General features: G+C 41.4%; 1 protein-coding gene across 1 annotated transcript in view; it reads right to left on the reverse strand.

The window, feature by feature from the left end:
- The window catches only part of fig4a (FIG4 phosphoinositide 5-phosphatase a), a 128,636-nt gene that overhangs the window by 90,709 nt on the left and 16,060 nt on the right, over window positions 1-21,867 (reverse strand). The window contains exons 4-6 of the mRNA XM_078213533.1: window positions 14,141-14,264; window positions 9,497-9,653; window positions 3,747-3,797 (exon numbers count right to left, since the gene is read on the reverse strand). Coding sequence (XP_078069659.1) covers window positions 3,747-3,797; window positions 9,497-9,653; window positions 14,141-14,264 — 332 coding nt within the window. The remainder of the gene's footprint in view (window positions 1-3,746; window positions 3,798-9,496; window positions 9,654-14,140; window positions 14,265-21,867) is intronic.

A 21,867-nucleotide genomic window follows, 5' to 3' on the forward strand; every position in this document is an offset into this window, starting at 1 on the left:
GGCATGGCTGACAAGGTCAGTATTTACTGTCGATCCCTAATTGTCCTAGAAATGAGTGGCTTGTTCGGCCATTTCAGAGGATAATTAAGAGTCATTTACATTGCTCTGGGTCTGGAGTCACATGAAGGCCAGATCAGGAAGACTTTCTTCTCAAAGAACATTAGTAACCAGATGAATAATGATGTAAGTCGTCACGGTTACCCATTACTGTGACCAGCTTTATATTCCTTTTTATTAATTCAATTTAAATTCCACCCATTGCCATGTTGAGATTTGCACTAATGTTCCCAGAACATTAGCTCGGGCTTCTGGTTTACTTGTCCAGTGACATTATCACAATGTTTCCATCCCCCCAAAAGAAATAACTCCGTATGGCCTATGGAGAGAATACAGACAGTTTTTAAACAATGGAACAGTGGCCATGTGCCTCCATCCTTATTCAGCATAAAAAGTGTTCCTAACCAGGTTAGGCAATTTATTTTTGTAAACATATCCAGTTTAATATTGTCTCGCAAGGATAGGATCAATATTTGCAATCAAGCAATGAAATCAAGCCAGTTTTACTAAGAGGTAGCTAAAACTTTTTTCTTCTTTGCCATGTATGCTGAAGAACCCTGGCCCAATAGCGTTTTTAAAAAACTCATTTATGGGCTGTGGGTGCTACTGGACCAGCATTTATTGCATATCTCTAGTTGCCCTTGAGAAGGTGATGATGAGCTGCCTTCATGAACTGCTGCAGTCCCCAAGGTATAGGTGCACTTATCGTGCTGTGAGGGAGGAAATTCCAGAATTTTGACCCAGCAACAGGGAAAGAACGGCAATAAGTGTTCAAGTCAGGATGGTGAGTGACTTGGAGGGGAACCTGCTCCCAGGTATTTGTTGTCCTCGTCTTTTGTTTGTCGGTGGTGGAGGGACTGAATGTTTGTGGAAGGAATAGCAATCAAGCAAGCTGCTTTGTCCTGGATTGTGCTGAGCTTCTTCACTGTTGCTGGAGCTGCACCCATCCAGGCAAGTGAAGAGCATTCCATCATATCCCTTGCAAGTAGTGGACAGGCTTTGGGGAGTCAGAGGAGTTAGTCGTCACGGGATTTCTAGCCTTGGACTTGCTCTTGTATCACAGTATTTATGTGGCTAATCCAGTTCAGTTTCTGGATGTTGATCCCAGGATGTTGATAGCTTTCATCCTGATTCCCATTGACTCCAGTTTTTCTAGGGCTCCTTGATACCACATTCAGTCAAATGCTGCCTTAACGTAAAGGGCAGTCACACTCACCTCACCTCTGGAGTCCAACTCTTTTGTCCATATTTCAACCAACACTATAATTAGGTCAGGAGCTGAGTGACCCAAATTGAGCATCAGTGTTCAGGTCATTGCTGAGCAAGTGCTGCTTGATCGCACGGTTTGTAACCCATTCCATCACTTTATAGTGGGGAATTCAGCAATGGTAATGGCGGCACAGTTGCACAGTGGTGAGCACTGCTACCTCACAACTCCAGGGACCCGAGTTCAATTCCTGGCTTGGGTCACTGTGTGGAGTCTGCACGTTCTCCGTGTCTGCATGGGTTTCCTTCGGGTGCTCTGGTTTCCTCCCACAGTCCGAAAGACACGCTGGTTAGGTGCATTGGCCATGCTAAATTCTCCCTCAGTATACCTGAACAAGCGCTGGAGTGTGGCGACTAGGGGATTTTCATAGTAACTCCATTGCAGTGTTAATGTAAGCGTACTTGTGACTAATGAATAAACTTTACTTTTTGAATGTTCAGCAGCAATGGTTAGATCCTTTCTTTTGGATGGAGATGATCATTGCCTGGCACTTGTGTGGCACATATGTTATTTGCCACTTGTCAGCCTAAGCATGAATATTGTCCAGGTCTTGCTGCATTTGGACATGGGCTGCCTCAGTATTCGAGGAGTCGTGGATGGTGCTGATCATTGTGCAGTTATCAACGAGCACCCACTTCTGACCTTATGATGGAGATGATCATTGATGAAGCGGAAAATGGTTGGGCTCGAGACACTACCCTGAAGTACCCCTTGAGTGATGTCCTAGAGCTGAGATGATTGATCTCCAACCACCAAATTCATTTTCCTTTGTGCCAGGTACGACTTCAACCAGTGAAGAGCTTTCATCCTGATTCCCATTGGCTCCTCGATACCATATTCGGTCAAATGCTGCTTTAATGTAAAGGGCAGTCACTCTCACCTCACCTCTGGAGTCCAACTCTTTTGTCCATGTTTCAACCAACACTGTAATGAGGTCAGGAGCTGAGTGACCCAAATTGAGCATCAGTGTTCAGGTTATTGCTGAGCAAGTGCTGCTTGATGGCACTGTTTATAACCCATTCCATCACTTTATTGGTGATTGAGAGTAGACTGATGGGGTGGTAATTGGCCAAATTGGATTTGTGCCGTTTCTTGTGTACATGACACACCTGGCAAACTTTCCACATTTCCAGGTAGATGCCAATGTTGTCGCTGTACTGGAACAGCTTGCTTATGTTTTAAGTTTACATATTAGTGTCACAAGTAGGCTTACATTGACGCTGCAATGAAGTTACTGTGAAAATCCCCTATTCGCCACATCTGCTATCCAATGCCTGTTCGGGTACACTGAGGGAAAATGTACCATGGCCAATGCACCTAACCAGTACGTCTTTTGGGCTGTGTGAGGAAACCCACGCAGACACAGAGAACGTGCACAGACCAGCTTGACTAGGGGCATGGCAAATTCTGGAGCACAAGTCTTCAGTACTATTGCCAGAATATTGTCAGGGTCCATGGCCTTAACACTATCCAGTGCCTTCAGCCATTACAATAGGAGGTCAATTTCATGAGCAGCAGATAGCACTACATTATTCAATGCTTCTAGGATCTAATTAATTTCCAATGTATAGGAGGTACTGCTCTCTCTAAAATCTGGCCTCATTAAATGAAGGAAAAAAGAAAAACAATGAAAATAGGTTAAAGTTTATCGCTTACTCAATGTTAGGACCTAAATAAGCCTAAAAAGGCAAAGTTTTAGCACCAACACTAGCTTAATCCAATTACTTGACAAAGAATATCTGGAATGAATTGGGCTCGTAGACATCATAACCATGTAGAAGTGATGATAAAGAGGGTGCATAAAATGATGCGTAATAAGTAACCATCCAGGGTAAGCCAGCATAGAAGCTGATCCTGCATTGCACGAGGAGGCTCTACACATTTGTCTAGTACCAGGATGATTAACCTTATGAGAGATCGGTTTCTAGGGATTCGAATCTTTCAGATACCAGTTATTCACTATTGTAGAACTAGACTAATGTCAAATGCATCTAAATCTGGCAGCAATGTTCAATCATTCCACATCTTCTCCAGTCACTGGAGTCAATTCCAGCCATTAGAAGCTGGAACGTTAAGGCATAACCAGCACACATCCATTTCATGCATTCACCAAACTCACTGATCAAAATACACTGACAACCTATCTGGTGCAGCACTGGAAATGTAATATTAGAATACAACAAACAAATTATTTAGTTTCTCACACGAAAAACAGTAGCGTTTACAAGGCAAAATATTTTAAAAGTCACTAGCAATGGCAGGAGGAAAAGAAGAGCCAGCAAGAAACCAATTGTGTACTGGCCCAGGAAAGGCACAGATAGTAAGAGAGGATCAATAAATTAGAAAAGAATCATTTTCCTTCATCAATAACTTTATCTTATAACTGTAGACATGTAAATCAAAAATAAAAGCAATAACTTACCTAAAATAAAAATTGCTGGAAAGGTCCACACTCTGGAAAATTTTCACATACCTAGAAAAATAATTATTTAATATCTCATTTTACTGGTACATATTTGAACATTCAGAGTAATGAAAAAAGACAGGATATTTAAAGTACATTAATGTATTCAATCACTTAAAAGATTCAGCACCGATAAATGTCCAGTTATGTGTTCCATTGGGAATAATTGGGAATGTTGCTTACTTCCAAGACAGACAACAGAACAAACAAAGTAATTTCAGTCTCACAATCATTAGTGACAATGTAATGGATCATTTGGAGTAGCATTTGGAACAAGGGAGAATACAAGATTTATGGCATGAACAGAGTGGATTTGCTTTCTATTACCGAATACAGTGCTGACCAGCCAGAATGAGTTAAATAGCCTCCAAAGTTGCAAAATGTTTCTTTTATATTCATTGGAGTTAATTGTATGCTGATGGTCGGCATTAACTGGGAATTTGTGTTCCTATAAATAGGAAGAGACCTAGTCATAATAGTCTGAAAATGCCCAATCTTGTCTGATCTCAGACTCAGACCTAGTTAGTACTTGGACGGGAGACTGCCTGGGAATACCAGACACAGTAGATTTCTTTTCCCTCACTTTGGTTAATTTAGTTTAATTGGTTAACTGTTTTGCTCAAAAGAACATAAACAGGAACAGACTGAAATTGTGGCTGATGGGTTAGGAGGTGTAGGTTCATAATCTCTCTAAATAAATGATTTTAAAGTGTATAAATATTAGCTCCAGTTCTATCCACACCATCTGGCTTTCCGGAGTATAACAAACCCGTAGGGAACAAATCAATGAAACTTTTGCACTTTTAAATACTTGGTAAGTGACAACAAATAGCATTTCAGAAGGGGGCATCTCCTGTCTGACTAAACACGATCTTTGAGATGCTTACTTTAGACAGCCTCAGTAATAAAATATTACAGTGGATACTACAGAATCAGAAAAATAATGGACATATACTCTCTAGCGGGGGCTGAAGAAGACTACAAAGAGTTTGGGAGAAAAAGATAATTAAGAGATTTGCTAAAAAGGATGAGGGTTTTAAATTCAATCCATAGGGAATGCCAAGAGTCAAATGGAGGTTGGCAAGGGCAAAAATCAAAGTAGAGCCTGACTTAGCATGGAATGGAATGTGAACAGTGGAAATAATGTATGGAAAGCAAAAACAGCCAATAAGGAGCATGCTTGAGGAACTAAGTCTGAAGGAGTAAAAGTGAGATGCATGAATTTCCATGCAGTGGTCAACATAGTAGTTTGTTTTGTTAACAATAGAGGTGAGAAATTATAAAGGCAAGAAGTCACTTGTGGGGTGGTGTTCAGGCCTCCTGACAGTAACTACACGGTAAGCCGGGACATAAAGGAAGAAACAATGGGAGCTTGTCAGAAAGGTACAGTGATAATCATGGAGGATTTTAATCTACATGTAGACTGGAAAAATCAGATAGGCAAAGATGTTTTCAGGATAGTTTCTTGACAACCAGAGAGCAAGCTATACTAGATCTGGTACTGTGCAACAAGATAGGATTACTTAATGACTTCATAGCGAAGGCACCCCTACGTAGCAGCAATCATAATATGATTTGAGTTTTACATTTAGTTTGAGGGAAAGAACAGTGGATCGAAGACTAGAATTTCAAAACTTAAATAAGGGCAATTACAAGGACATGAAGGTAGAGCTAGCCAAAGTAAACTGACAAATTAGGTTAAGGGATAGGTCAATAGAGGTAGACCTCTAAGGTGATATTTCAGAATACACAGAATAGATACATTCCAACGAGAAAGAAAGAATCCAAGGAGAAGACTCACTATCAATGGTCAACAAAAACAGTTAAAATATTGTCAAATTTAAGAAAAAACGTAATTGCACAAAGATGTGTGGCAGGTCAGAAGACTGGATAAGTATAAAGAACAGCAAAGAATGACAAAAAGATTAGTCAAGTGGGAAAAATTAGAGTAAGAGGGAAAGCTAACTATAAATATAAAAACATTTAAGAAGAGTTTTCTACAGATATCTAAAAAGAGGCAGTTAACAAAAAGCAAGGGTAAGTGCAAGATGTCACTTGTGGGAGTGGTGCAAAGGCCCCTTAATTATAACTACATGGTAGGAAAGATTATAAAGGAAAGATAATGAGAGCTTGTCAGAAAGGTATAGCGATCATCATGGGAAATTTTAAACTACATATAGGCTGAAAAAAAAAAGATCAGATGGTCAAACATAGCATAGATGGGGAGTTCACTGTGCTTTGGGATAGTTTCTTGGAGCAACACATTTTGAAACCAGAGTACAGGCTATACTAGACCTGATATTGTGCAACAAGATAGGATTAATTAATAACCTCAGTGAAGGCACTCTTAGGTAGAAGCGATCATAATATGATTGCTTTTTACATTCAGTTTGACAGAGCGAGTAGTGGGTCCAAGACTAGTATTTTAAACTTAAACAAAGGGCAATTATGACAGCGTGAAAGTGGAGCTAGCTAGAGTGAGCTGGCAAATGAGGTTAACAGATTGGTCAATAGGGATGCAGTGGCAGGCATTAAAGGGATATTTCAGACTACACAAAATATATACATTTCAATGAGAAAGAAAAATTCCAAGTAGAAGACTCATCATCCATGTTAACTAAAACAAGTTTAAGACAATATAAAACTTAAATACAAAGCATATAATTGCTCAAAAGCCAGTGGCAGAAAATTGCTTAGAATATACAGAACAGTGAAGAATGACAAAAAGAATTAAGGGAAAAATTAGAGTATGAGAGAAAGATACAAATATAAAAATAGTTAGCAAGAGTTTTTACAGATAATTAAATTTTAAAAATTGTTAAAGTGTGTGTTGGTCCTATAGAAAGTGAGCCTGGGGAATTAATAAATGGAAAATAAGGAAATGATAGATGAACTGAACAGATATTTTGCATCAATCTTCACTATAGAGGATACAAGCAACATCCCAGAAATAGCTGCAAATCAAGAAATAGGAGCAGGAGTAGGCCATCTAGCCCCTCGAGCCTGCCCCGCCATTCAATAAGATCATGGCTGATTTGAAGTGGATCAGTTCCACTTACCTGCCTGATCCCTATAAACCCTAATTCCCTTACCGATCAGGAATCCATCTATCCGTGATTTAAACATATTCAACGAGGTAGCCTCCACCACTTCAGTGGGCAGAGAATTCCAGAGATTCACCACCCTCTGAGAGAAGAAGTTCCTCCTCAACTCTGTCCTAAACTGACCCCCCTTTATTTTGAGGCTGTGCCCTCTAGTTCTAGCTTCCTTTCTAAGTGGAAAGAATCTCTCCACCTCTACCCTATCCAGCCCCTTCATTATCTTATAGGTCTCTATAAGATCCCCCCTCAGCCTTCTAAATTCCAATGAGTACAAACCCAATCTGCTCAGTCTCTCCTCATAATCAACACCCCTCATCTCTGGTATCAACCTGGTGAACCTTCTCTGCACTCCCTCCAAGGCCAATATATCCTTCCGCAAATAAGGGGACCAATACTGCACACAGTATTCCAGCTGCGGCCTCACCAATGCCCTGTACAGATGCAGCAAGACATCTCTGCTTTTATATTCCATCCCCCTTGCAATATAGGCCAACATCCTATTTGCCTTCTTGATCACCTGTTGCACCTGCAGACTGGGTTTTTGCGTCTCATGCACAAGGACCTCCAGGTCCCTTTGCACAGTACCATGATGTAATTTTTGTCCATTTAGATAATAATCCAATTTACTATTATTTCCTCCAAAGTGAATAACCTCGCATTTGTCAACATTATACTCCATCTGCCAGATCCTCACCCACTCACTCAGCCTGTCCAAATCTCTCTGCAGACCTTCTACGCCCTCCACACGATTCACTTTTCCACTTATCTTTGTGTCGTCTGCAAACTTTGTTACCCTACACTCAGTCCCCTCCTCTAGATCGTCTATATAAATGGTGAATAGTTGAGGCCCCAGTACCGATCCCTGCGGCACGCCACTAGTTACCATCTGCCAACCAGAAAAGCACCCATTTATTCCGACTCTCTGCTTCCTGCTGGATAGCCAATCCCCAATCCACGCTAACACCCTACCCACAACTCCGTGAGACCCAAGAAATGGTAGGGAGGGAGGAACTCAGGAAAATTACGACCACCAGGAAGTGGTGCTGGGCAAGTTGTTGGAGTTGCAGGCTGACAATTCCCTGGGTGGACTTCATCCTAGCGTTTTAAGAGTCTTTAATTTTCTAAAATTCCTTACATTCGGGAAAGATTCTATTACATTGGAAAATAGCAAATATAACTTTCTTCAAAAAGGGATTCGGAGAGCAGGAAAATACAGGCCAGTTAGTTTAGCACCTGTCATATAGAAAATGTTGGAAGCTATTATTAAAGATGTTATAGCAGGGCACTTGAAAAAATTCAAGGTAATCAGGCAGAGTCAACATGGTTGAGAAAGGGGAAATCATGTTTAACCAATTTACTGGAGTTCTTTGAAAGAGTCATGTGCTGTGGATAAAGGGAAACCAGTGAATGTACTGTACTTAGATTTCCAGAAGGCATTTGGTAAGGTACCACAAAGGTTTTTGCAGAAAATAAAAGCTCATGGCATGGGGGTGACATATTGGCACGGATACAAGACTGTCGTGCTAATAGGAAATAGTGGGTATTAATGGGCCATTTTCTGGTTGGCATGATGTATCGAATGGTGTGCCACAGGCATCAGTGCTGGTGCCTTAACCTTTTACAATTTATATAAATGATTTAGATGAAGGGTTGGATGGGAAGGTTGCCAAATTTGCTGTTGATACAAAGGTAGGTAGGAAAGTAAGTTGCGAAGAGAAGTTAAGGCTACAAGAGGACAATAGATAGGTTGTATGAGGAGGCAATGATATGGCAATGGAGTAGAATGTGGGCAAATGTGAAATTGCCCACATGCAAATTGCCCAAATGCGACAGCGTGTATCTAACAAGAAAAATGGCTCAATAAACTTCCATGTCTGATGTCTACGACACATCCTTGGCATCACATGGAAAAACAAAGTCACCAATGTAGCAGTCCTTTCTAGGGCAAACAAGCCAAGCGTACTAATGCTAATCAAGCAAAGATGACTTGGGCACATGCACAGCATGGAAGATAGCTGCAACTCCAAAGATACTCAATGGGGGAGGTATCCATGCCAAGAGACCAGCAAGGCTTCCAAAGCTTCGATTTAAGGATCCTGTCAAAAGAGACACGAAAGTCCTCAACATCACTCATGACAAGTAGGAAACTCCAGCTGATGATCGTGGCAAATGGCAGCACCAGCTGAGTGCAAGAATTCGCCACAACCATATGTAGCTTTAGTAGCTCCAGAACCGTGCAAAACAGTTGCCAACAGACATCAACCCACACCACCAGCAAGGGACAACCTCATATGTCACAAACTATCTTTCCAGAAGTGGATTGTTCAGCCATCCAAAGAACTGCATCAGGTGATCTTATCTAACCTCACCAGAAGTTCTGAGTTTGCATTCCCATCAACTCTTGCAAATGGAAAGGTGCCAATTAACCATCACTTAAAGGCTCTTTAGTGATGGTAAGATATCGGGCTTTAAGTTAGTGCAAGTAAGTGAATAAGTACGCTTGGTATGTTTGCCCTCGAAAGGACTGCTACATTGGTGACTTTGTCTTTAACGAGGTTAATTGTAGGTTTGCCCCGATCTGTTTAAACTGTTTTTGCATTCACTTACTTGGCTTCATCTGGATGAGCAATTCTAACGGAGTCATTTGGAATGTAAACAATGTTGGTGTCCTCTATTTTATAAATTGAATGGCCACCAATATCTGCAACTTTTCTTCTTTTAGTTATCAATACAATATAGTATCCTTCTAAAAATCTGACAAACCCTGTGGGAAAAACAGGAATTGTTTAGTCTTCAGCATCGAGCTTTGTATTGACAAAAATCAAAGAATGCAATAGACATATTAGAACATAAGAACTAGGAGCAGGAGTAGGCCATCTGGCCCCTCGAGCCCGCTCCACCATTCAACAAGATCATGGCTGATCTTTTTGTGGACTCAGCTCCACTTACCCGCCCGCTCACCATAACCCTTAATTTCTTTACTGTTCAAAAATGTATCTATCCTTGTCTTAAAAACATTCAATGAGGTAGCCTCAACTGCTTCACTGGGCAGGGAATTCCACAGATTCACAACCCTTTGGGTGAAGAAGTTCCTCCTCAACTCAGTCCTAAATCTGCTTCCCCTTATTTTGAGGCTATGCCCCCTAGTTCTAGTTTCACCCACCAGTGAAAACAACTGCCCTGCTTCTATCTTATCTATTCCATTCATAATCTTATATGTTTCTATAAGATCTCCCCTCATTCTTCTGAATTCCAATGAGTATAGCCCCAGTCTACTCAGTCTCTCCTCATAAGCCAACCCTCTCAACTCCAGAATCAACCTAGTGAATCTCTTCTGCACCTCTTCCAGTGCCAGTATATCCTTTCTCAAGGAGACCAAAACTATACACAGTACTTCTTGTGTGGCCTCACCAGCACCTTATACAGCTGCAACATAACCTTGCTGTTTTTAAACTCCATCCCTCTAGCAATGAAGGACAAAATTCCATTTGCCTTCTTAATCACCTGCTGCACCTGCAAACTAACTCCTTGAGATTCCTGCACATGGACACCCAGATCCCTCTGCACAGCAGCATGCTGCAATATTTTACCATTTAAATAATAGTCCATTTTGCTGTTATTCCTACCAAAATGGATGACCTCATTTACCAACATTGTACTCCATCTGCTAGACCCCCGCCTACTCACTTAGACTATCTATATCCCTTTGCAGACTTTCAGCGTCCTCTGCACACTTTGCTCTTCCACACATCTTAGTGTCATCTGCAAATTTTGACACACTACACTTGGTCCCCAACTCCAAATCATCTATGTAAATCGTAAACAATTGCGATCCCAACACTGATCCCTGAGGCACACCACTAGTCAGATCGTCAACCAGAAAACCACCCATTTACCCTCACTCTTTGCTTTCTGTTAGTTAACCAATCCTCTATCCATGCTAATACATTACCCGTGACACTGTGCACCTTTATCTTATGTAGCAGTGTTTGGTGCAGCACCTTGTCAAAGTCCTTCTGGAAATCCAGATACACCACATCCACAGATTCCCCATTGTCCACTGCACATGTAATGTTCTCAAAGAATTCCACCAAATTAGTCAAACATGACCTGCCCTTCATGAACCCATGCTGCGTCTTACCAATGGGACAATTTATATCCAGATGTCTCGCTATTTCTTTCTTGATGATAGATTCAAGCATTTTCCCTACTACAGAAGTTAAGCTAACCGGCCTATAGTTACCTGCCTTTTGTCTACCTCCTTTTTTAAACAGTGGCGTCACATTTGCTGTTTTCCAATTTGCGGGAACCACCCAAGAGCGAATTTTGGTAAATTACTACTACTGCATTTGCTATTTCTCCTGCCATCTCTTTTAGTACCCTGGGATGCATTCCATCAGGACCAGGAGGCTTGTCTATCTGTAGCCCCATTAACTTGCCCAACACTACCTCTTTCGTGATAATGATAGTTTCTAGGTTCTCACTTGCCATAGCCCTCCTGTCATCAATTTTTGGCATGTTATTTGTGTCTTCCACTGTGAAGACCGAAACAAAATACCTGTTCAATGCCTCAGCCATTTTCTCATTTCCAGTTATTACATCCCCCTTCTCGTCCTCTAAAAGGACCAATGTTTACTTTCGCCACTCTTTCATTTTATATATTTGTATATATTTTGCTATCTGTTTTTATATTCTGAGCTAGTTTACTCTCATAATCCATCTTACCTTTCTTTATAGCTTTTTTTGTGGCTTTCTGCTGACCTTTAAAGATTTCCCAATCCTCTAGGTTCCCATAATCTTTGCCACTTTGTATGCATTTTCTTTCAATTTGATACCCTCCTTTATTTTCTTAGATATCCCTGGCTGATTATCTCTTTTTCTACAGTCCTTCCTTATCACTGGTATATACTGTTGCTGAGCACGGTGAAAGATCGCTTTGAAAGTCCTCCACTCTTCCTCAATTGTCCCACCATAAAGTTTTTGCTCCCAGTCTACCTTAGCCAACTCCTCCCTCATCCCTCTATAGTCTCCTTTAAGCACAAGACACTGGTATTGGATTTTACCTTCTCACTGCATCCTAAATTTATAGCTAAGTCGAATGTATTGAGCCATACAAAGGAGAAAGCTTACACATTCACTGTCATCCATACCAAGGTACCAAATTTCAGCCAGGACATTGTTGCAAATGCAATAATTAACCCCTATAATCCCTGGGATTCAGAATGAAGGGTGGGGAGGGAGTGAATGGGGATAAAAAAAGAAAGCTAACAGAACACACAAAACGGAAAGTAAACTTACGACATAGGTTAGCAATTAGTTGGGCAATAGGAGGCAGAGAGTAGGGATAAGGTGGGATGTGACAAGTCAAATTCCTCAAGGATGTGCACTGGGACCTAAATTTTTCACCACTTAGATCAATGTCTTGGATAAAGGGTTGTATATCCAAGTTTGCAGTTGAAGTTAGGGAATACAGCAAATTATGCAGATGCAGGAAGTTATAAAGGGACATGCAAATTAAAACAAATGGGTCAAAACAATAGCAATAGAGTTCAATGTGGAAAAGTGTGATGCCTGGATCCAAGAAAGGCAAATCAGAATAGTTATTTAATGGTAAGAAACTGCAGATGACCAAAAGAGATCCAAGTGTCCATGTGCACATATCACTAAAAACTAGTGGATAGGTACAAAACTGTCAATAGGATATTGGCATTTATTTAAAAGGAAATGAAGTATAAAAGGGGAGGATGTTCTGCTTCAGTTATACAGATTCTGGAGTTTTGGACGCCACACCTCAGAAAGGAGTTACTGACCTCATGAGTAAATGCGGTACAGATGGACCAGAATTAAACCAGGGCTTGAACAGTTAAATTATGAAGACCGATTGCACAAACTTGGCTTTCTCTCTCCACCCCAAGTTTAGAAAGTTGGGGAGTGAACTAATAGATAATAAATCAAATGTTTAAAATGATAAAATGATTTGACTGGGTTGAAGAATCCAGAATAAGAGGGCACAATCTCAAAATGAAGTGACACTAGGAGACACATTTATACACAGGTAGTGAAAGTCTGGTTTCTTCCCTCACCACCCACTGCCACCACACTGCCCCTACATCAGCCTCCGTCATAACTCAAAAGACTGGAATGCTGGGTCAATTGAAATATTTAAATCCAAGATTGATAAATTGTTAGGCAAGGGAGTCAAGAGATCATAAGCATGAATGGAATTTTAACAAAGGTGAGATCAATTCTGACCTGAATGGTTGGGGGAGGGGAACATTTTCAAGGGTAGAATAACTTACTCCCAATCATAGGTGATGTCATGCCTGTTCACTACCATTCAGGATGTTGTAAGTAGGCATCAAGTAAGGAAAAGACAAACAGTACACCTGTGGTGCCTGCCATGGCTAACCAAACTCAGAATTGAGATTTTGAGATACCAAGAACAGTACTACAACTTATTGCCTGTGGCCAAACACTTCAACAAAAATCAGAGTTTGATTTTGCAGTACAATCATAGCCTATGACGTGTTGTAAATGTCAGTGCAACTATAAAATGCTGGTGTGCTAAACTGTCTGTTCAATTAGTTCCAAAGTACAGTAGTATTGATTTGACTCTGAAAAGGCTAATTTAAGCTGCATTCTGAGAGTTGTAGCTCACAATTGCTGTACTGCTGTATTCTGGAGATACAATTTGCTACCTTGTTGAGCCTTTATTTAGTTTGATGGGGTAGTTATGTGGAATCGCATCTCTCCAAACTTCACATTTCTCAGAACAAGTTACAATTTTTAAAATTACTTTGTTAGGAGACAATTCAAGCTCATTAAACAGGAACTGTAAATATCCGTTTTGTAATTTCCTTATGGATTTTATTCTTCCTCTGTTTCTTGCCACTAATATCTGCATGACCAATTATGATTAGTAGGCTCTGAATAATGCAATTCGTAAAACTAGCTCATGCTTGACTGTTGATCCCTGGTTTATTCCCAACAACAAAAATTTGGGGCTGTTTTAAGGCTTTGAAATCTATGGCAATCTGGTTCTAATGTAACAGTTTGAATATCAAGTGCAATATCAGAAGCCACAGACGAGTGGCTGGTAAAAGATGCAAAAACTCTCATCATGAAACTTTGCATAATAATGCCTATAGGGCATTTAGCACAAGCATCAGTCTGAGGCATTGTCTACTGCCATTACTACTCTTGAAAAATGGAATATCACTCTAGAAATGTTTTTTTTTTGCAAATTCTTACCAACAATGCCAAAAGCAGATACAGCTCGTGAAAGCCCAGATAATCCCTTCTGCCCCATTTTAGTTCGATTGCCCATATCAAGACGACTCAAAAGTTCATGAACTTCCTGTTGATTGTATACATGCTAAATCAAAAAACAAAAATGATTTTAGAATGATCAGGGTAGAAATTCACAATAGTGTCCCCTTCCAATGGTGCAAACTAGGACCAACAATGACAATTTTAGCAGGCTCGCACTTGATTTATGTAGATATCCAGAACAATTAAAAAAAACAATGGACAAGATTTCACTCTTCTACTGTAACTATGCCACCTTGAAGCAGCACAGCAATAACTAATACCAAGTCGACCATCTGTAAATGCCTACAACCCTCAATGTGAAAAAGACACCCCTGGAGAAAGAAGAGAAGAAACAAATAAAGACCAAGTGGAGTGCCTTTCAAAGGCATTACAATTTCAGATCATGTCCTGAACTCTTCACTGCAGTGGAGATGGACAATGTGTAGGCCTGCAGCCACTAATTTTTTTTATTTCTGCTCAGATTTTTAATATTTAAAGTCATTTTGTATGTTCTCACTTGATAGACACTGGTCTTAACCCAGCTATGATTGTGCTTTGATTTGTCAATGATAATCAGTGACCTGTCTTTTTAGATCTTGTTTTCTCTTTGTACTGGCCCGTACAACTGTGGTTTAGGCTAAGTTTTTATTTTACACTGTTCCATGGTATTTTGTAACCCTTGGACACTGACCAAGTTGCTGAGTAATCTTATCTGATGTGGTCACCTGAAGTATCAGAAAATGAAGTTTAATTGATGGACATAACACCCGAGTGATGGCAGATGAGAAGACACCATCAACAGCTACATAAACGACCTGAATGTTGCTAAGTCTGCTTAACCTTGCGGTCCCTATGAGAAGGGCTGATAAGTGCTGAGGTTTGTTTAGGAAAGACTGTGTAGCAGGCTTCCAGAATCTGGAATTGAGAGGGGAATTTATTGAGGTGTCCCACTTGCGTGTCTTTTACTCAGTCTATCTCACTCAACCAACACATTATCTACATGCTGACTTTTGTAGTCTAAGAATGCACGTATCAGGAGAGGGAGACAGTCAATGAGGATTGACTATCCTCGCTGGAAAAAAAAAGAGAGATTGATGTACTTTTCTGAACATTTCAACATCCCGCCCAGTCTGTCACCCAAACTGGAGGGTCCAATTACAATATTACACAGCATTACCTTGGCCAATAACATTCGACCTGTCAGCAGGATTAGGAGATTAGCTTATTGCACCCAAGGTTCCTACCCCATTACCTAGGAAACCTAACCCATGTATATCCAGTATATCCAAGGCCACAGCTAACATCTATGAATTTTAATTGGCGAAAGGAGTCATTTTCTTGCCCGAATCGGGGCCTCTTATCAGCTTGAGTGACTGCACCAGCCTCGCTACCCAGGAGTAAATTCACTCCCATACATTCCAGAACTCTAATTAAACTTGCTTTGCATTTCCCAAGCAGATAGGAGAAACTGCCTTCTATACCCCATTGTATTAAAAGAATTTGGTCTGTCTACCACTGTATTTCCTATCATGCTGAGCAAACAGACTGTTGTTTGGCCAAAGTTCACAAACACATTAAGAATACTGTTAATTTCATAATACTTGGTTAAATTGTGGTTATACTGTTTATAAAACCTTTGCATATATTGTTCCAGGCACATTGTGAATTTTCACTATATACAAGGCACTTTTATAATTACCTTAACCTAGACTACTTATTATAGTAAAACTAAAATGAAGGATCTCATACTAAGAATTTTATACTACCTTCCACCAGGAATGAAGCCAGAAATTCAGTTTAAAGGGACAGTGTTTCTGAGACTTGGGCTGCAGCGCAAGTCAATCACAGATGAGATGAAGGGCCAAAAATGGAGTAACTGACCATAGTGGTAATGTGTGTATCAAAGGGCCAGTAATGTGCATACCAATTTGGGAGAGCAGTCATAGAACAGACCCAATGTTTGTGTTTAAACAGAAATCAGTCTGCAGGTATCTGAAGAAAAGACCAAGTGCTTTCTCCTTTATAGAAAGTTACCTTTCTTCATTTTTACATACTCTTTATTCTTGCATTCTTACATATTCTTTATATGGTATATATATTGTCAGTTCTAATTGTCATATTATCAATATTCAAGAAAATTGTATTTAACAATACTTGTCATAGTTGCTCTTTCCTGTTATATTCAGAGCACAGCTTCAAACTGAAGTGAAACACTGAGGGGACTCTCACGACTTTTTGCACAAGGTACAAGAAATCAAGCCCGGCATTGCTGCCAACTACAACAACATTCTTAGTTCCTCAAATACCTTGCCCACATGCCAATTCCTCGAGTGTTATCTGTAAAGGAAAACTACCCAAGTCCTGACATGTCCAAGGTCATCAGCCTCCCAAAACCAGACAAAGGTCCAGATTTACTTCAAGCTACTGAATCCCTGTGTGCTGCAAGATCTTGGTGCGTCTCATCTTATAGCAGGTAGTTGAAAGCTGAACAAATGGACTTTCTGCAAGGGCAAAACACATCTGACCAGGTATGCCCTAACTACCTTCACTGAAAATGGCTTTGAAAATAACCTCAAAACAAGTAGTCTTTCTCGATCTCACTGCAGCATATGACAGACACTGGTCTGCTTGTCACAATCTCAAGAGTCCTCTGTCCGTGGATTACTGAAGCCATCAATCTATTATTCCAAAATAGATGGTTCAGGGTGCAGATGGATGTCAAAATGTGAAACAACCTCCTCAGCAAACTTGCTGGCTCTTCATGTGTTGCAGATGCTCAAACTTTAAGGACCTCAGCTCTTGCCATCATTTACTCAACTGACTGCAGAGCACTGTGCACCAGTTGGTACAACTCATCATACACTAGTCTTATAGATACCCAGCTCAACACAACAATATGTATCATCTCGGGTACCACCCAATCAACTCGATCTCCCTTGCTCCCAGTCCTGAGCATCAACACACCCTCTCACATAGGAAGGGAGATTGCAACAAGAAAGCTCCTGGAGAAGGTTTACATCAATTTAAGCTTGCCACTACACAAAGATCTTTCCAATCCACCTGCTGCCTGCCTCCCATCATGCCCGCCTGTATGACTCAGACCACCGTGCCAAAGAATAACAGCAGAAGCCCTATGGCAGTAGGAATGGAACCAACATGCCACCATTAAAACCCACTACTTCATCACAGAATCTACAGCCCACCCACCTGGCTTCAACACTGGGCACTGCTCAACTATTTCCACACTGGGCAAGCCCTTTGTGTAGCAAATTGGCACAAGTGGGGGCTTGTAGGGAACTGGGATTGCAGTTGCAATGGATCCCAATCAATGACTCACTGGAGAGTGTCTCCTGACAAAATTCAGCACTCGATTTAGCCACTGCGGAAGCTATTTCCTGGCTTGGTGACTACGAGAGTCATAGAGGTTTACAGCATGGAAGCAGGCCCTTCGGCCCAACTTGTCCATTCTGCCCTTTTGTTTAAGCCCCTAAGCTAGTCCCAATTGCCCGCGTTTGACCCATATCCCTCTATACCCATTGTACCCATGTAACTGTCTAAATGCTTTCTAAAAAACAAAATTGTACCAGCCTCAACTACCACCACCTCTGGCAGCTTTTTCCAGACACTCACTCTACTTGTACTAAAAATAAACAAACCAACTAAAATTAACATATATTTCGAAACAATTAACAGACAAAGGATATTTCAAATAAAAAAGGTAAATTTCACTTTAGACAGTCAATACAAAGATATGTACCAACGTGAAACCATATGCAATCTCAGTCTTTCCAACTTGGCCACTGCTATGTAGAATCTTACTTCCCACTCAATCTCTTTCGCTCTTAAACCGCATTCACCAGCAGCCATATTTTCACTAAACTCCCTGGACACAGTGAACACCAACATGGCACACAACTCTCATTCGGGTCATGACAGTCCTTGTGGCAGAATCCCCAGAGATTCTCTCCTCTGGCCCCTTTAAGAGATCTGGTGGGCTCTGGCAACACAAGCAGCAGCAATTGGTCTTGTCCAATCTATAATCTCCTGCTCTTCAGCTCCCTGCCCTTTCAACTATATAACACACATAGAAAGCTAATTACAGTGGAATTGGGTTTTAGCTTTGGCCCATTGGGTCTGTACCAAAAAAAAGCTAAACCCAATTCCACTGTATTTAGCTTTCTGTTTAGCCTTTGCTTCTTTGCTGTTCATTCCCATGGCAATCTCTGGTCACATGGGCATTTCTTGGAACCTAATGATGTCGTAATTAAGAAACCAATTGACCATCTTTTAGAATACTGCCTCGTTCACTAAAAGGGGGTATCATACAAAAGTAAATACATGCTTTTCCCACAGCACGAGTCATTACCCATGTGCCCTACTTAGCATTTCTTACTGTGTAAGCTACCTAGATATTGTTCAAAGACACTCCTGAAAGCAGCCACCAATAAAAAAAAAGTATGTTTTTCTTTCCTCAAACTTAGCCAGAAGGAACAGGAGTGCTCCTTTGGGTTCAATAGAATTGCTGCAGGCAGCCATCAATCCACCTTCAACTCATTCCCCCTCATCTCAGGACTTGCCCAAGGGCCATGGAGGCAGAGGATTCAAGTTCCAACCATCTATCTAGGCAAGGTGCTTTGGACACGTGGCCAACACCACCAGCATGACCCACTTTTGACAATGAGGGCTAAGGACCAATTTAGAATTATTCTTGGACAAGTGTTGGAAGCATGCAGTCCGTTATGTTTGTAGCCTGTGGGTGTAACTACAATGGGTACAGTCATTCAAGAAAACAGCTCTCAGTGGCACAGTGGTTAGCACTGCTGCAGCACAGCACCAGGAAACCAGGTTCGATTCTGGCCTTCGGTAACTGTGTGGAGTTTGTACGTTCTCCCCATGTCTGCACAAGGTTCCTCCCACAGTCCAAAGATGTGCAGGTTAGGTGCATTGGCCATGCCAAATTTCCCCTTGGTGTCCCAAGGTGCGTGGGGTTATGGGGATAAGGTGTGTGTAGGATGCGCTGTCGGAGAGTCGGTACAGACCCAATGGGCCAAATGGCCCCCTTCTGCACTTTAGAGATTCTATCACCTTTACAACATCAATTAGGGATGGACAATAAATGCTATTGTTGCCAACAATGCACAATGGCGGCACGATAGCTTCACAGATCCAGGGACCTGGGTTCGATTCCCAGCTTGGGTCACTGTCTGTGTGGCGTTTGCACATTCTCCCTGTGTCTGCATGGGTTTCCTCCGGGTGCCCTGGTTTCCTCCCACAGTCCAAAGATGTGCAGGTTAGGTTGATTGGCTGTGTTAAATTGCCCCTTAGTGTCCCGAGATGCGTAGGTTAGAGGGATTAGTGGGTAAATATGTAGGGATATGGGGATAGGGCCTGGGTGGGATTGTGGTCGGTGCAGACTCGATGGGCCAAATGGCCTCTTTCTGCACTGTAGTGTTTCTATGATTCTATCTCCTAGGAACAAATAAAAGTACCTGAAAACAGGCTATCTTAAATTTAGCATCTGTAGATTTTGACATAGAATGAGAGCATTAGACTTACCACACACGGATCAGCTTTCAAAGTTCATTTACCATTAACAATTTTATTGCTCAATATTATTCATTTTCTTTTGTGCACTGATGATTTTCGGATTTAATCAGATTATACCTGATAAATCAAATCAAGGAACAGTTATCACATGTATTAGTATACAGTGAAAATTATTGTTTCTTGTGTGCTATATAGACAAAGCATAGCATTCATAGAGAAGGAAAAGGAGAGAGTGCAGAATGTAGTGTTATAGTCATAGCTAGGGTGTAGAGAAAGATCAGCTTAATGCGAGATAGGTCCGTTCAAAAGTCTGATGGCAGCAAGGAAGAAGCTGTTCTTAAGTAGGTTGGTACGTGACCTCAGACTTTTGTATCTTTTTCTCGAAGGAAGAAGGTGGAAGAGAGTATGTCCAGGGTGAGTTGGGTCCCCAAATATGCTGGCTGCTTTGCTGAGGCAGCAGGAAGTGTAGACAGAGTCAATGGATGGGAGGCTGATTTGCGTGATGGATTGGGCTACATTCATGACCTTTTGTAGTTCCTTGCGGTCTTGGGCAGAGCAGGAGCCATACCAAGTGGTGATACAACCAGAAAGAATGCTTTCTATGGTGCATCTGTGAAAGTTGGAGAGTGTCGTAGCCGACATGCCAAATTTCCTCAGTCTTCTGAGGAAATGGAGGCGTTGGTGGGCTCTCTTAACTATCGTGTCAGCATGGGGGGGCCAGGACAGGTTGTTGATGATCTGGACATCTAAAAACGTGAAGCTCTTGACCATTTCTACTTTGTCCCCATTGCTGTAGACAGGGGCATGTTCTCCACTACACTTCCTGAAGTTGATGACAATCTCCTTCGTTTGTTGACATTGAGAGATTATTGTCTTTGCACCAGTTCACCAGATTCTCCATATCTTTCCCATACTCCGTCTCACCATTGTTTGAGATCCGACCCACTATGGTGGTGTCATCAGCAAACTTGAAAGTCGAGTAGGAGGGGAATTTGGCCACACAATCTAGGTGCATAAGGAGTATAGTAGGGGGCTGAGGACACAGCTTTGTGGGGCACTGGTGTTGAGGATGACCGTGGAAGTGTTGTTGCCTACCCTTACTGATTGTCGTCTGTGTGTTAGGAAGTTCAGGATCCAGTCGCAGAGGAAGGAGCTGAGGCCCAGGCCACGAAGTTCGGAGGTGAGCTTTGTAGAACTAATGTTGTTGAAGGCTGAGCTGTAGGCAATCAATAGGAGTCTGACATCGGTGTCTTTGTTATCTAGGTGTTCCAGGGTTGAGTGCAGGGCCAGGGAAATGGCTGTGGACGTGTTGTGGCAGTAGGCAAACTGTAGATAATCCAAGCAATTCAGGAGGCTGGTATTGATTTGTGTCATGACTAAACTTTCGAAGCACTTCATAGTGATGGATGTCAGAGACACTGGACGATAGTCATTAAGGCACTCTGCTTGGCTTTAAAGCTGACCTTCAAAATTAGGGTTAAACCAAATGTTTGTGTTCATGGAAAGTGGAAATGGGAAGTTGGCAGGAAGGACATGGCTGTATCCTCAGCCCCCTGCTATACTCCTTATGCACCTAGATTGTGTGGCCAAATTCCCCTCCTACTCGACTTAAGTTTGCTGATGACACCACCATAGTGGGTCGGATCTCAAACAATGGCGAGACGGAGCATGGGAAAGATATGGAGAATCTGTTGAACTGGTGCAACGACAATAATCTCTCAAAGTCAACAAACGAAGGAGATTGTCATCAACTTCAGGAAGTGTAGTGGAGAACATGCCCCTGTCTATAGCAATGGGGACAAAGTAGACAAGTACTAAGGCATAATTATGAAATTAGACATTTTTGCAATGATGTTTGTGTTTTCAGCATTTGCAATGTCCTATATGTTTAGTTTGAGGATTGAAGCTTTAAATGCAAGATAGTGGTGGTCTCGGAGGCTGGTAAACACCCTGAAGATAATTACAATTCCAAGGATGGTCCCTGTTTACTTAAAGGGATTAGAGTTAGAGGAATGTAGGCAATAAAAGATGACTAGCTTCAGGATGGATGCAGTAAGTCTGATAAGATTGTAGTTGTCCCCAGTAAAGATACAAATTATTTGTGTCGTTGCTCCAAATCA

This window comes from Mustelus asterias, chromosome 5, assembly GCF_964213995.1.
Source record: "Mustelus asterias chromosome 5, sMusAst1.hap1.1, whole genome shotgun sequence".
In the NCBI taxonomy this organism is placed as follows: domain Eukaryota; kingdom Metazoa; phylum Chordata; class Chondrichthyes; order Carcharhiniformes; family Triakidae; genus Mustelus; species Mustelus asterias.